Source organism: Littorina saxatilis, linkage group LG2, assembly GCF_037325665.1.
Source record: "Littorina saxatilis isolate snail1 linkage group LG2, US_GU_Lsax_2.0, whole genome shotgun sequence".
Classification (NCBI taxonomy): domain Eukaryota; kingdom Metazoa; phylum Mollusca; class Gastropoda; order Littorinimorpha; family Littorinidae; genus Littorina; species Littorina saxatilis.
This window is the reverse complement of record NC_090246.1, coordinates 45,829,109-45,843,815: the sequence shown is the minus strand read 5'-3', so window position 1 is coordinate 45,843,815 and position 14,707 is coordinate 45,829,109. Positions and strand designations below refer to the sequence as shown.

The following is a 14,707-nucleotide window of genomic DNA, read 5'->3' as shown; positions in this document are numbered from 1 at the left end:
CATTAAAAATTACCGGTCATTAATTGTCGATAACCACTCGCTAAAAAATGCATTAACAACCTGCTGGCGAGGCGCATTGATACAGCCTCAACTAGTCTCGGTTAGCTTTAAGGGTCATTTTACAAGTAGGAAATATAAAGGCCAACAAAATACCGAGACCATAAGGTATGCGAAGTGATGACGTCGAATACGTGACGTAAGTTGATGCATGAATTCTTCCGGACTACGTCAGTCAATTCCAAAGATCGCTTTTGTGATGAAAAGAATTTGTTTAGAGTTTGCTGTCCAGAAACCCGTCAAAAAGGAAGAGAAAATGTGTGTGAAAGAAAACAAAACAGGAGCAGAGTGATACGATAGGAATACACAGACATATTTCTTGGGACTTGACCCTTGCAGGTAGGTGGACTGAAAGTAGAGTGTGAACAGAACAGAACCAATTCTGTCTGTTTACAACCGCATGAAAGCAGGAAAGAGATCGTCGTAAGATTGAATTACAATAACATTAACATGCTTCCATTTGAAACTTCTCGGTCTTCATCGTGGATTGACGCCCTCCCAAAGTCTAATTGAAGCCCTCCGTCGCTTCGCTCCGTCGGGCTTCAATTAGCTTTTGTCGGGCGTCAATCCCCGATGAAGACCTCGAAGTTTCAAATGGAAGCATGTTAATGTGTAATTAGTCATTTTCTTTCCCAAATTGAGTTTTGGCTAGCCCAGAAAAAATATGTATACACTCAGACACTTGGTGTCATGATGTCATATGATGTCATATCCAAGAGTCTAGGGAAGACTGACCAAATCAAACAAATGACCTCATAGCTTAATGAGGTCAAGACTGATATCCTTGATAGCTCAGTGGATCATTTTCAGTGGTGAAAATCTTTTCCAGCAAACATTTTCATGCTGGGACTCAAAATTTGATAAAAACAAGCCACATGTTGGTCATGTCTGCTGATCACCAACACCGACTATTTCCTGAAATTTGAAGGCTTTTGCTCCCACAATAACCGAGAAAACCTCAATGTAAAGCTTTTATAAACATGACCCCGCTGTGACCTCAAAATTTGACAGGGGTCAACCAAACTAAGGTTTTGTCGGTAGATTATCAAACCCTTGAAGTGTTCAAAGTGTCAAAGCTCTAGCTTCACAAACGCCCGAGATAACATCAATGTTGATTTATTATGAATCGCACACGACCCCCTGTGACCCCAAACTTGATGAGGGTCAACCAAACTGGGGTCTCTTTTTGAGATCATCAAACTCTAAGAGTGTTCAAAGTTTCAGAGGTCTAGCTTGAAAACCTTCGAAGATAACCTCAACGTTAAGTTTTTTGTCCACGGCCTGACAGACGGCCGGCCGGACGGCCATACAACCGGACACATATGATTCCTAATACTCACCAATTACTCAGGCGAGTCAAAAAACAACATCAAGCTGCAAGAAGAAGAAGAAGAAACAACCACTTACTTGAGGTGATATCCGATTCCAAACTTGCTCTTGAGGAAGAGTGAAGATCCGCAGCATTTCAGTTGTCCCTTGCTGACTATGGCTTTCCTGTCTGCAAGCCAACAAGCAGCAACAGAGAGAAAAAACATAAATGAGAGAGAGAGAAAGAGATTTCCTCTGAGAAGGAGGAAGAAACAGTGACAGAGACAGCGAGAAATAGAAATAAAGGAAAAAACACAAACACAGGGACACACAGAGAGAGCAAAACATGCTCATAGTTGAATAAATACCAGATCTTGCATGAGTCTGCAGATGAAAATTCTGCTAAGCTTCACAGCTGTTTGAATCCAAATTTACAATTCATTGCTTTTCCTGTTTGAGAAGTAGTCAAAAATCAACACAAGACAATGGGTATTCCTTTTTCAAGTATAGTTCACATCAAGAAATTTACCAGATTAAATAAGAAAATTGTAAAACAATGTTCTACTGTTCAAAATTTAAGAAACTGATGTAGACTTATTTCTGCTTTACCATGAATTCAAGTGTGAATTAAAAAGGCCTGTTTAAGGATGATAGCATGAAATACTGTGTGCTGGTAGTAATAAGGCACACACAGACAATGAATTTTACACTGTCAAATACTCTCACCGGCCAGAATGTCTGCCTCATCCATGAAGTGTGTGGTCAGCAGGATGAGTCGTCCCTCTTTGCTGGTTTTCAGCAGAGACCACAGGTGGCGCCGTGAGTAGGGGTCCATTCCAGCAGTCGGCTCATCTAGAAAGATGATCTGAAAAATAAACAAGTCGCGTCAAGCAGTATCTTGACATTAAATCAACCTGTCCGCCTGAAACTGAAAGATCGACTCTGAAAACCTCGTATCAGTCATCGTTTCGACCATGAAAACCTTGCTAGCCAAAGCCGTTAAACCGAGACTTTTTGATTCAGGAATTGATGAGGATTACAACGCAGTCTTTTTTGAGTTTGTAAGGGAAATTTACGATTTTAATGACAATTTTAATTTAACAACCTTATCAATTAATTTTTAAACTTTTGAGATGAAATGCAAACCCATAGTCCGGACTGAGTCAATGAATTTTTGACCAACATTTCCATCCATTAAATTAAATGAGGTTACCAAAGTGCAGCCTCAACGTTTGCAAAAAGCCAGATATTACATCATTGAGGACATTTATAAAAACAACAACAAAATTAATACATTTAGTCAATCTGTCAAACTCACAGAACTATACTGAACGCACTGCATTTCACGAAGACAATGATAACCGCGACCCTGACTGGGTGGCCGAGTGGTAACGCACTTGCGCTCGGAATCGAGAGGTTGCGTGTTCGACCCTGGGTCAGGCCGCTATTTTCTCCCCCCTTTCCTAACCTAGGTGGTGGGTTCAAGTGCTAGTCTTTCGGATGAGACGAAAAACCGAGGTCCCGTGTACACTACATTGGGGTGTGCACGTTAAAGATCCCACGATTGACAAGAGGGTCTTTCCTGGCAAAATTGTATAGACATATATAAAAATGTCCACCAAATACCCGTGTGACTTGGAATAATAGGCCGTGAAAGTATATACTCGCCTAACACGCTTGAGATTTACTGGCCGATGTGAATGCGTGATATATTGTGTAAAAAATTCCATCTCCCACGGCATATTGTAAACGCCATGAGCCTCCCTCTGGGAGGGTATGTGCGTAGAAATACTCACTAATAAAATAATAAATAAAACTGACATATTCACGTGGAAAATGTGATCGCTTGAAGTGACAAGCCAGTATAGCACAGTAATGTACAGCGCATCACAGATCAGTTCAGTAGTTTCCTCGGAATTGATCTACACACACACCGCGACCCTCGTCTTGATTCCCAGTCTTTGTTAAAACATGTAGTCAAACTTGACTAAATGTAACAAGTCGCGTAAGGCGAAATTACTACATTTAGTCACAGAATGAAACTGAACGCACTGCATTTTTTCGCAATGACCGTAGTCCGCCGCTCGTGCAAATCGCAGTGAAACTGACGAGCCTGTTTAGCGCGGTAGTGGTTTCGCTGTGCTGCATAGCACGCTTTTCTGTACCTCTCTTCGTTTTAACTTTCTGAACGTGTTTCTAATCCAAACATATAATATCTTTATGTTTTTGGAATAAGGAACCGACAAGGAATAAGATGAAATTGTTTTTAAATCGATTTCGAAAATTTAATTTTGATCATAATTTTTATATTTTTAATTTTCGGAGCTTGTTTTTAATCCAAATATAACATATCTATATGTTTTTGGAACCAGAAAATGATGAAAAATAAGATTAACGTAAATTTGGATCGTTTCATAAAAAAAATAAATGTAATTATAATTTTCAAATTTTTAATAACCAAAGTCATAAATTAATTTTTAAGCCACCAGGCTGAAATGCAATACCAAAGTCCGGCCTTCGTCGAAGATTGCTTTACAAAAATGTCAATCGATTTGATTGAAAAATGAGGGTGTGACAGTGCCGCCTCAACTTTTACAAAAAGCCGGATATGACGTCATCAAAGACATTTATCGAAAAAATGAAAAAAAAGTCTGGGGATATCATACCCAGGAACTCTCATGTAAAATTTCATAAAGATCGGTCTAGTTGTTTACTCTGAATCGCTCTACACACACACACACACACACACACACACACACACACACACACACACACACACACACACACACACACACACCACGACCCTCATCTCAATTCCCCTCTATGTTAAAACATTTAGTCAAAACTTGATTAAATGTAAAAATGTTTCATCCATCGTCACTGTCCTATGACAGCCAACCTTTCACGTTTTCTCAAACTTGTATACATGTATGTGCTGTACTGCTTTATTCTGTGGCCTTATTTTAGTCCTAGTTCAACTTCCTCTGCATTACCAGCAACCTTTCAATCCGTGTTTAACCCACCTTAGGATCCCCAATCAGCGCCATGGCGACTGACAATTTGCGTTTCTGACCGCCACTGATTTTGCCGGCCATCACCTCAGCCTGGTCCTCAAGGTCCACACTCTTCATTGCTCTCATCACCTGGTGGGTCACATGACAACCAATTAGTCAAACAGGAAGGAAAAACCACAGTTGAAACAGACCTACACATGTAAATGGTAATTCAGAGATAAAACATAAATTTCAGTAATAAAGCAAAGTTTACCCGAGTATTTACTCATTTTCGCATGTGGATTTCCTTTTTGCTTAGTTTTTCTGCGTTTTTGGGAACCTACACATGTATTTACCTAAGCTGTTAACTTAACAAGTCCTGGACCAAATCTACACAAGTTCTGTTTCTAAACCCGGCGCTCCCTGGAAAATTGACAAAACAAGGGGACAGTTTTACTATGCTATTTGCACACAGCCTGCTACTTTCCCATGCCGGATTAAGGAGTGGAACAGGGTATGATGATGCACTTCTGAACTTTTGACACAAAGCGAACGTTAGTCCTGTTACTGCCCAACTAATCCACTAAAAGGAGATCTGTTGTTCTTTATGTTCCTTTCTTCCTTCTTCAGGCAATCCATTCAAGAAAGAATGAGTTTCAAGGAAATAAATGCTGTTGAGGCCATGTCAGACGCACAACACAAAACACTGTTTTCTTTCAAAACAAACACAAAACAGCGTGTTTCCCATGTGACATCCCCCAAAACGCGTTTCAGAAATCACTGTTTCGTGTTTTCGCATCGTGTTTTGGGTTTTAGAGCATGCTCTAAAATCTGAAAACACGTTTTGGTAGTCAGCCAATGAACGCGGACGATCAACTCATGTGACTCGGTTTCCGGCACCACGGAGATAGAAAAAAAATGGCCGACGCAGATGTGGTACCGATTCAGGGTAGTATCGGACCGATGAATCCTAACTAGAGTCTATGGAGCCTGTCACGATTGAAGAGAGGCAATAATATCAGTGGGCGCTGCCAGCCGTGTTGTTTACAAACCCAAACACAGCGCGGTAGCTGGACGGGTCAAGCTGACACTGACCGTATCAGTGGGCACTGCCAGCCGTGTTACAACCCCAAACACAGACCGGCGATAGCTGGACGGGTCAAGCTGACACTGACCGATATTTCTGTGAAAACACGCACCGCGCTTCATCTGTGTGTTTCGCGTGTGACATCCCCTCTGTAAAAACATGTGTTTCCCCCGACGTTTTGAAATGGTGTTTTTGTCGAAAACATAGCTTTGTGTTGTGCGTCTGTCTTCGCCTTTAATCAATCAATCAATCAATGACGCTTATATCGCGCATATTCCGTGGGTACAGTTCTAGGCGCTCTGCAGTGATGCCGTGTGAGATGAAATTTTATACGGCCAGTAGATTGCAGCCATTTTGGCGCATATTTACCTTTCACGGCCTATTATTCCAAGTCACACGGGTATAGGTAGACAATTATTAACTGTGCCTAAGCAATTTTGCCAGGAAAGACCCTTTTGTCAATCGTGGGATCTTTAACGTGCACACCCAATGTAGTGTACACGGGGGGAGGGTTCGGACACCGAAGAGAGTCTGCACACAAAGTTGACTCTGAAATTAATTTCCGCCGAACCTGGGATCGAACTCACGCTGACAGCGGCCAACTGAATACAAATCCAGCGCGCTACCAACTGAGCTATATCCCCGCCTTTAGTTAAAAGCACATGTACAGTTCACAATTACATGCATATGTCGTTTATTTTTATTTTTGTTTTTTCTTTTGCGGAATACCACGAAATCGCGGAGATTTGGATTGCCTGTTCTTCTTGACATGTGACACTATGTTCAAGTGTTTCTGGGAAGATGGGAGTTTGCCAAATGTCGAACCTGTCTAAAGAGACCACTTTTTCTCAGTCCCTTGGGTGGTCTCTTTTGACAGGTTCGACTGTATGAGTAAAATCAGCAGCACACACCTCAGCCTCCACCTTGTCAGCGGGCACTCCCTTGATGCCAGCAAAGATATAGAGGTGCTCCTTGACGCTCAGTTCATCGTAAAGAATGTTGTGTTGGGGACAGATCCCACACATGGACCGGATCTCCTCCATGTCACCACTGTACGATACGTCCTGCAACGAAATACTAACCATGAATTTATCTTCACAAACGTTTATCGTATTCTGTGCCTCAAAGGAACAAGTATATCCAATACTCAATAGTCAACCAATATGACACTGAATGCACATGATATGTTACTCAGATCATACACTATAAGTAAAAAACAAGTCGCGTAAGGCGAAAATACAACATTTAGTCAAGCTGTCGAACTCACAGAATGAAACTGAACGCAATGCAATTTTTCAGCAAGACCGTATACTCGCAGCATCGTCAGTCCACCGCTCGTGGCAAAGGCAGTGAAATTGACAAGAAGAGCGGGGTAGTAGTTGCGCTGAGAAGGATAGCACGCTTTTCTGTACCTCTCTTCGCTTTAACTTTCTGAGCGTGTTTTTAATCCAAACATATCATATCTATATGTTTTTGGAATCAGGAACCGACAAGGAATAAGATGAAAGTGTTTTTAAATTGATTTGGAAAATTTAATTTTGATCATAATTTTTATATTTGTAATTTTCAGAGCTTGTTTTTAATCCAAATATAACATATTTATATGTTTTTGGAATCAGAAAATGATGAAGAATAAGATGAACGTAAATTTGGATCGTTTTATAAATTTTTTTTTTATACAATTTTCAGATTTTTAATGATCAAAGTCATTAATTAATTTTTAAGCCACCAATCTGAAATGCAATACCGAAGTCCGGCCTTTGTCGAAAATTGCTTGGCCAAAATTTCAATCAATTTGATTGAAAAATGAGGGTGTGACAGTGCCGCCTCAACTTTTACAAAAAGCCGGATATGACGTCATCAAAGGTATTTATCGAAAAAAAGAAAAAAAAGTCCGGGGATATCATTCCCAGGAACTCTCATGTCAAATTTCATAAAGATCGGTCCAGTTGTTTGGTCTGAATCGCTCTACAAACACACATGCACAGACAGACACACACACACACACACACACACACACACACACACACACACACACACACACACACACCACGACCCTCGTCTCGATTCCCCCTTTATGTTAAAACATTTATTCAAAACTTGACTAAATGTAAAAAGACACATTAACTCATTCGGGACGCGTCTAAATTGTCCCTCGTGTTCCCTCCCGGCGCACGATTTTGACCCATTAAAAAAAATATATTAAAAATCAACAACACAAAATAATCTTACCTACCTTACATTTTTGCAATGTTTGAAACTTGCTCTTTTAGAAAATATATGAAACATTTGAAAGAACATACCTTTTGTTGTCTTCACATCCAGTCAAACTACCTCTTTGAAGCAAAAAAACCAAAACAATTTCTATGTCATGGTTTGATCATACACAATGTCATGATCGACACTTTCATTGTCCGAATCATCACCCAAATCATCGTCCATTGGCACAAACTCGTCACCAGAATCTAAAATATCATCTCCACTATCATCATCACTAAGGTCAAGATCAGAACCGTCCTGAATAACAAGTTCTAGCACTCTTTTCAAGTTAATACGTCTTGTAGCAGAACGATCCTCCATCTTGGAAAAGTCAAAACACGTGGGTCGCACACCGCACGGCTGTTCATTTCCCCCTAAACTCTCCCCTTTAGTTCCACACACTGCCTGCTTCACCCCTCCCTGCCCTGACCCAGTTTCTGGCATTCCAGACTGGCCTGCACTATCTCGCCCCCGTGGGAAAACGAGAGCCCTCTTTATCTTTACTGGAGGCTGGCAGCGAGATGCCACTAATTAACAGTTTATCTCTGGCTCTGGTTTGCGCACCAGTCTTCTCTCTGAGTTGAAACTTTATAAGTTTGAATGAGAAACGTGTGTTATATCTGCAACACTTGATTTTGTCGGGTTCCGTCCCGTAAGTGTGTCTGACTGCTGACTGTAGCGTGTTTATACACCTTGTGGTTCACTTATGCACTATTTCATGATTGTATACGTGTGATTTTCGATGGTTTGGACAGGCAGTTACTCGTGTCAGGTAAGGCGGAACCCCTTTTCACCCAAACCTAGTGTAGTGCATGTATGTGTTTGTCATATATACCAAATGTGGAAGACAGAAAAAGTGACTTTGTGTTTTTACAGTCTATTGTAAAACACATGAAAACCTCTCGCATGGTCGGCTTTTCAGTTATTGTCAACTTCACGCATGGCACGCATGTCTGAATGTATGTACGTCGTGTTTGGTGTCTTTGGAAAGGTTATGTATGGTCCTTTCTTTTTTGGTTGTAGTGATAAATGTACGTTGCTTCAAAATGAGACAATTGTAGACGAAGCCAAGCATGTCTCTTTTATTCTTTTGGCGGCGAGCTATCTCCCTCGTTGGGAGCTATCTCCCTCGCCGGGGTTTGTTTACGTTGCAGCGCCGAGCGCTGGCAGTAGTATTGCGCGGGGCGAGGTTGCTTTTCGTTGCTCGCGCGCTGTAGCGTTGGCAGCAGGGACCTTATCAGGGGAAGTACAGGGAGCAGCCATGACCGAGGGTCATGACCTATTTAGCTACCAACTTAATCGTAAGCTAGGAACAGCCGTGACCGTCAAAAAAATCTAATTATTCCCAACAATTGAAGGGAAGGAACTGTTTACAGTGAATGGTTCCACTGTAGACAGGCAGAAGTTTATTGCGGGGGTTGTTTTACCTTGGTCAGCGGGGCCGTTCACACCGTTAAAAATTCGTGATATCCGTCGGATCGTAACTTCCAATGTGTCGGCAATGCAAAGCACAGCTGTCGGACTTCCAATTCCGACACAACGCGAATGAGTTAAAGTGTCCAAAAAAAATCTTTACAAGCTCAATTAAGTTCATGAATGCAAAATTATATCAGCTAAAGTGACGGGCGCTGTGGCGTGGTGGTAAGACGTCGGCCTCCAAAGCGGAAGGTCGAGGGTTCGAATCCCGGTCGCGGCCGCCTGGTGGGTTAAGTGTGGAGATTTTTCTGATCTCCCAGGTCAACTTATGTGCAGACCTGCTAGTGGCTTATCCCCCTTCGTGTGTATACGCAAGCACAAGACCAAGTGCGCACGAAAAAGATCCTGTAATCCATGTCAGAGTTCGGTGGGTTATAGAAACACGAAAATACCCAGCATGCTTCCTCCGAAAGCGGTGTATGGCTGCCTAAATGGCGGGGTAAAAACGGTCATACACGTAAAATTCCACTCGTGCAAAAACACGAGTGTACGTGGGAGTTTCAGCCCACGAACGCAGAAGAAGAAGAAGAAGAATATCAGCTAAAGTAAACCTTGTGTAAACCGTGTCAAACAAACAAGAAGTAAAAGCTTGTAATTTTCAAACATATTCCAATGCTCAAGAACACAAGGAAATGACATACCAATCCACGAATGGTAGCAGTGCCCGAGGTGGGGGGAATCACTCCTGTCATCATGTTGATGAGAGTGGTCTTTCCTGCTCCATTGTGACCAAGTAGTGCAGTGATCTGCCCCTCATACATGTCCAGTGATAAGTCTGAACACAAGACAAACCAATGAAAACAAATAACTTTGATGTATTTCGTGATCATAAAGATCAATCAAAAACTTTTCTTTCAAGTGAGTCATCCGCACAGATCCAATTGTTTGCACAAGTACAATAGATGAATACACATCTTCACACCCCGACAGATTGAAATTGAAATTGTGACGTACATGTACAACCAATACAGCAGTCCCTCTCATGAACGGACACTCTTGGGCCATTGCAAACCTGTCCATACATTGCAGGTGGCCGGTCACGGGAGGGGTGACCCCCCCCCCCCCCCCCCATACACTCACAGAGATTCACAAACTGATTGAGTCTATGCTTGCCACATCTTGTGGCTCTAAACGATAACATTAGACTCCTAATATTTTTTTTAAACATTCTGTGCAAATCATTTTTATGAATGGTGTTAAAAGAAGAGATAAAAAAAAAACTCAAGGCATGCACTGTCATCTTACGAAAGCAGCCACACAAACACTGCACAGAGGCACGCATGTTTGTGCAGATGCTTTGCGAGAATAAGCATTGAAAACCAGTTTGAATAAAAACCAGCATATAGAGCTGCATGTCATAATTATTTTCTTCTTGTCTGGCTTTATTTAATGCATGCCGATCTTGTGGCAGTGACTTTTCACTCTTCATTTGGGAATCCCATCCCTGTACGCAACATCGCTTTCCTTACCCGAAGCCGTGACAACTGAACTTTGGAAGTGTACCTTCATTACCTCCAGCGCTTTTTCACTTCCAGCTGACACCAGCACCCCACTGCATGAGTCTAGCCAGCTACCCCCTCCCCCCCCCCTCACCCCCCCAGCCACGCTCCCTCTGTGGGCAGAGAGGTGTCACCGTCAGCTAATTGAGGGCCTTCAGCGAATGTAGCTTCTGTTGTTTACAACCAAAAGACAAGAAAAAATAGCATAGTGCAGTTTCATGTTGGCATGTTTGCATTTGAAAGCAAGAAAGTGCATGTACTCCACTCCTGACCAAAACCACCCCCCTCCTGATGGGTACACGTGCACTCAAGTTAACAGAGACTGTCATCACGCCTTTGCGGCTGTGACCTTTGTACCAAGAGCTGAATTGCTCTGTTATCGATTTTGTTGTGGTGAAAATTTGACGATGGTCTGTCCGCACATTGCAGGTACTGCTGTATCTACAACACTGCAGCTTAATAATACTCACTTCTCTTCTTCTTCGTTCATGAGCTGCAACTCCCACGTTCACTCATGTTTTTGCATGAGTGGGTTTTTACGTGTATGACCATTTTAGCCCCGCCATTCAGGCAGCCTTGCGCCGATTTCAGGGGAGGCATGCTGGGTATTTTCATGTTTCTATAACCCACCGAACTCTGACATGGATTACAGGATCTTTTCCGTGCGCACTTGGTCTTGTGCTTGTGTGTACACCTGAAGGGGGATAAGGCACTAGCAGGTCTGCACATAAGTTGACCTGGGAGATCGGAAAAATATCCACCCTTATCCCACCAGGCGGCCGCGGTTCAAAATCACGACCTTCCGATTAAGAGGCCGACGTCTTACCACCCCGCCACTGCGCCCGTCATACTCACTTTTGACAGCTGTCACTGTCTCCTCGCTTCCCTTGAAGACTTTGGATATATTGACAATTCTGAAGCGAAAGAAAAGATGGATCAGCCTCAGTGTGCACTCGTATCCACATGTGCATACGTTTAAAAAGAAAAATTCACATGAAGAGATTACAGCAGGCTTAACTCTCACAAGGACTACTGCTGTCCGCATAACAAAGTTCAGTCACTATAAAAGGACACCAGAGGAATACCCCAATGACAAACCAAAAGGTCTGTCAAATGTCACCAGATTGTCACAGTTATTTTTCTCCAGCAAAGAGCTTACTCAATGAAACAAAGGGCATAAACACTATGTACGGCCCACATCTATAGCAAAAGGTGCTACATCTCTGAAGCTTCCAATTTACACTCAGCTGCTGGTTTACAGGCAAAAGTGAAAACGAAAAGTAATGAAAAGAGCCATACACATGCCATACACATAACATACACACACATATAAAAACACAGAGGATGAGTATTGAAGACAAAGAGCATACCTCATAGTTCGCTTGTCACGCATGCCGGAAGACACAGGCTCGATATTGGGGCCTGACACTGCTTCGCTGTCATATGCATGATCTTGACCAGAGACAAGGTGGGTTCTCTCCCCTGTACTTCTCTGCTGGGGAAACCAGTACGACTTCTCCAGAAAGTACCAAGGCTTGTAGCGCGGTCCATACTCACCTGGGGAGATGTCAACAGAATGATTAACACTCTTAAACAAGCAACAAAGGCTCTTTCAATCAATGTGTATTCACAGAAATTTTCATACTATACATTACCTCTTTCTAAAACTTGCTTGTGGAGAAACACCCCAACACACATGAAATTAAGTGATATTTCAATTTCTACAGCTGACATTACTTCACATAATGAACAGAAAGTAACTACACTAAGTATTCAGAATGAAAAGTTTCTTCCCAGAATTATGACCACAAGCAACTCACCTGGAATGACGTGATCCAGGTAAATGGCCACCAAAAGGTAGAGAAGGGTGTCAAGAAACAACATCAGGACCGGGGCGTACAAAGGAAAGTCTCCAATAGTTATAGTGTCAAAATTCATTCCTCCATGTGCAATATCCAGGAAAATGCCCTGTGAAAAAAACACGCACAGTCAAAAGAGCAACTCATCTGATGAAAGTATATACACTATACCAGTGTTGTTTCGAGACTCAGAGGACAATAGGTTGGTTGGACCTGGATTGAAACTATGTATTACGAATTGCCCTGGCTTTGTCCGTTTACTAGGAAAATTGATGGTCCAAAGATCTACATGTCAAAAGTATTTGACTGTCGACTGGCCAGTGGTCAGAGCAATATGTCAGATCACAAACATATGTGTTTATTGATCAATGGCCTGAGAACAACACTGCTGTACAGTTGAGGCTTTGATAAAACAAACTTTCTGGCTAGATCAGAAAACATTTTTCAAAGAAATCACAGAGATGTACCATATGCCTGTGTACATAACACAGCCCATGATAATAATAAGTACCGTACTTTCCGGGTCAAAAGGCGGGACTTTTTTCCTCGAGTTTGACCCCTGCGTCTTGTATAACCAAGCGCCTAATCCGTGTGTGAAATACGAAAAAAATCAAAGAGACCGCCTGAGTACCAGTCAAACAACTTGTGATAATGCATGTTTCAGCTACTAGGTACTACCCTGGCCAAGTTTCCTCTCAAGACATCAAAGAGACCGCCCCATAGGTTAAACTCGGTCACTGACCCCAGTGCAGGAAGTGTTTCCTCTCTCAGATCTATGACAGGGGAACCACCTCTCATAGCAAAAACTGGGTCATTGACCCCTGGGAAGAAGGTCAGTGTCTAAACAAGGCAACCCAGCTATCACAATGGACCTGCCTTTGATCTCGCCGCACACACAGAGCACACATATTTCCACTCTGTATTCTTCCTTTGATGTGCGGCTTATTTTCATTCTTCGACCGTTTGTTACCGGTATACTTTTTTAATTTTGGTGCGCCCTATCGGCCCCCTGCGCCCAATGGGTGACTGGATTACAATTTTGTTTAAAAAGAAGGGGGTGCGCCTTATGCGCTGTAGCGCCTTGTAACCCGGAAAATACGGTACTGCTATGCCCCTTTTCCTGTGTCTGTAGAGTAAGAATTTTAGATGGCAACATCAGACAAACAAAACCAGCATCAAAATCCCACCTGGTCCATGGCCAGTGCCAGAGCAACAGGCGAGAGAAGACACATGGCCCACTGAGCGCCTGGTGGCACACCGTAATCATAGCCATTGGCTGTGATTGTGCGTGACTGGCTCACCGCTAGGTACAGCAGCGACAGAATAATGGTGGAAAAGCCCGCCACAGCACCTGCACATATACAATGGTATTTCATTACTTGTACCTTCAGGCTATTAAAGATTAGAGGGAAAACAAAAAGCGAAGAATCTTCTTTTCTGTGTGTGTGTGTGTGTGTGTGTGTGTGTGTGTGTGTGTGTGTGTGTGTGTGTGTGTGTGTGTATCTGTATGTGTGTGTGTTTGTGTGTTTGTATGTGTGTGTGTGTGTTTGTATGTGTGTGTGTGTGTATGTGTGTGTGTGTGTGTGTGTGTGTGTGTGTGTGTGTGTGGATCTGTGATGTGTGTGTTTGCATGCTCATACATAACACATGATGTATTATCAATGCTGCCTGGTTTGAGCAATAATAATCATTCATTAGAATTGTTTATACTTTGGACAACAACAATAATGACAACAAACAGCAAGGTTGACGTTTTTTCATCATTCGGCTTTGATCAAGTGATGCACCTTAAACCGGACAGTGTGTATACATGGCAACGGCATGCACTAAATATTATCACTAACCAACCATTAGATACAAACAAGCAAAGTTTGAGATCATCACTCACAAAGTTAATCAACTCACCAGCTGCTGTGGCCTGTTTGAAGAAGGGCGTGATGAGGAAGGCCAGAGTGATGATCGATATGCCGTATAGCATCAGCATTAACCACATCAGGAACATGTTGCTCTCATTAAAGAAGTTGCCCAGCTTTGCAATAATGGTCACCACACTGGTCACAATGAGGATGATAACGAAGTACACGGCTGACCAGGAAAGCCTGTGGAATAAAAGTTGAAACTAACACTTAATTGAAAGTATGCAGCTGTGCTCTTAACATTTTGCCTACA

General features: G+C 42.4%; 1 protein-coding gene across 4 annotated transcripts in view; it reads right to left on the bottom strand.

Moving 5' to 3' along the window:
- Positions 1–14,707, bottom strand: part of LOC138955294 (cholesterol transporter ABCA5-like) — a 113,111-nt gene that overhangs the window by 75,247 nt on the left and 23,157 nt on the right. For all 4 annotated transcript variants that reach the window (XR_011452181.1, XR_011452184.1, XM_070326927.1 and 1 more), the window contains exons 6-15: positions 14,444–14,637; positions 13,726–13,889; positions 12,500–12,647; positions 12,050–12,236; positions 11,535–11,593; positions 9,822–9,955; positions 6,357–6,509; positions 4,389–4,508; positions 2,092–2,230; positions 1,465–1,555 (exon numbers count right to left, since the gene is read on the bottom strand). Coding sequence is in view for 2 of the 4 variants with exons in the window: in XM_070326927.1 (XP_070183028.1) it covers positions 1,465–1,555; positions 2,092–2,230; positions 4,389–4,508; positions 6,357–6,509; positions 9,822–9,955; positions 11,535–11,593; positions 12,050–12,236; positions 12,500–12,647; positions 13,726–13,889; positions 14,444–14,637 (1,389 nt within the window). In the remaining 2 variants the exon portion in view is untranslated. The remainder of the gene's footprint in view (positions 1–1,464; positions 1,556–2,091; positions 2,231–4,388; positions 4,509–6,356; positions 6,510–9,821; positions 9,956–11,534; positions 11,594–12,049; positions 12,237–12,499; positions 12,648–13,725; positions 13,890–14,443; positions 14,638–14,707) is intronic.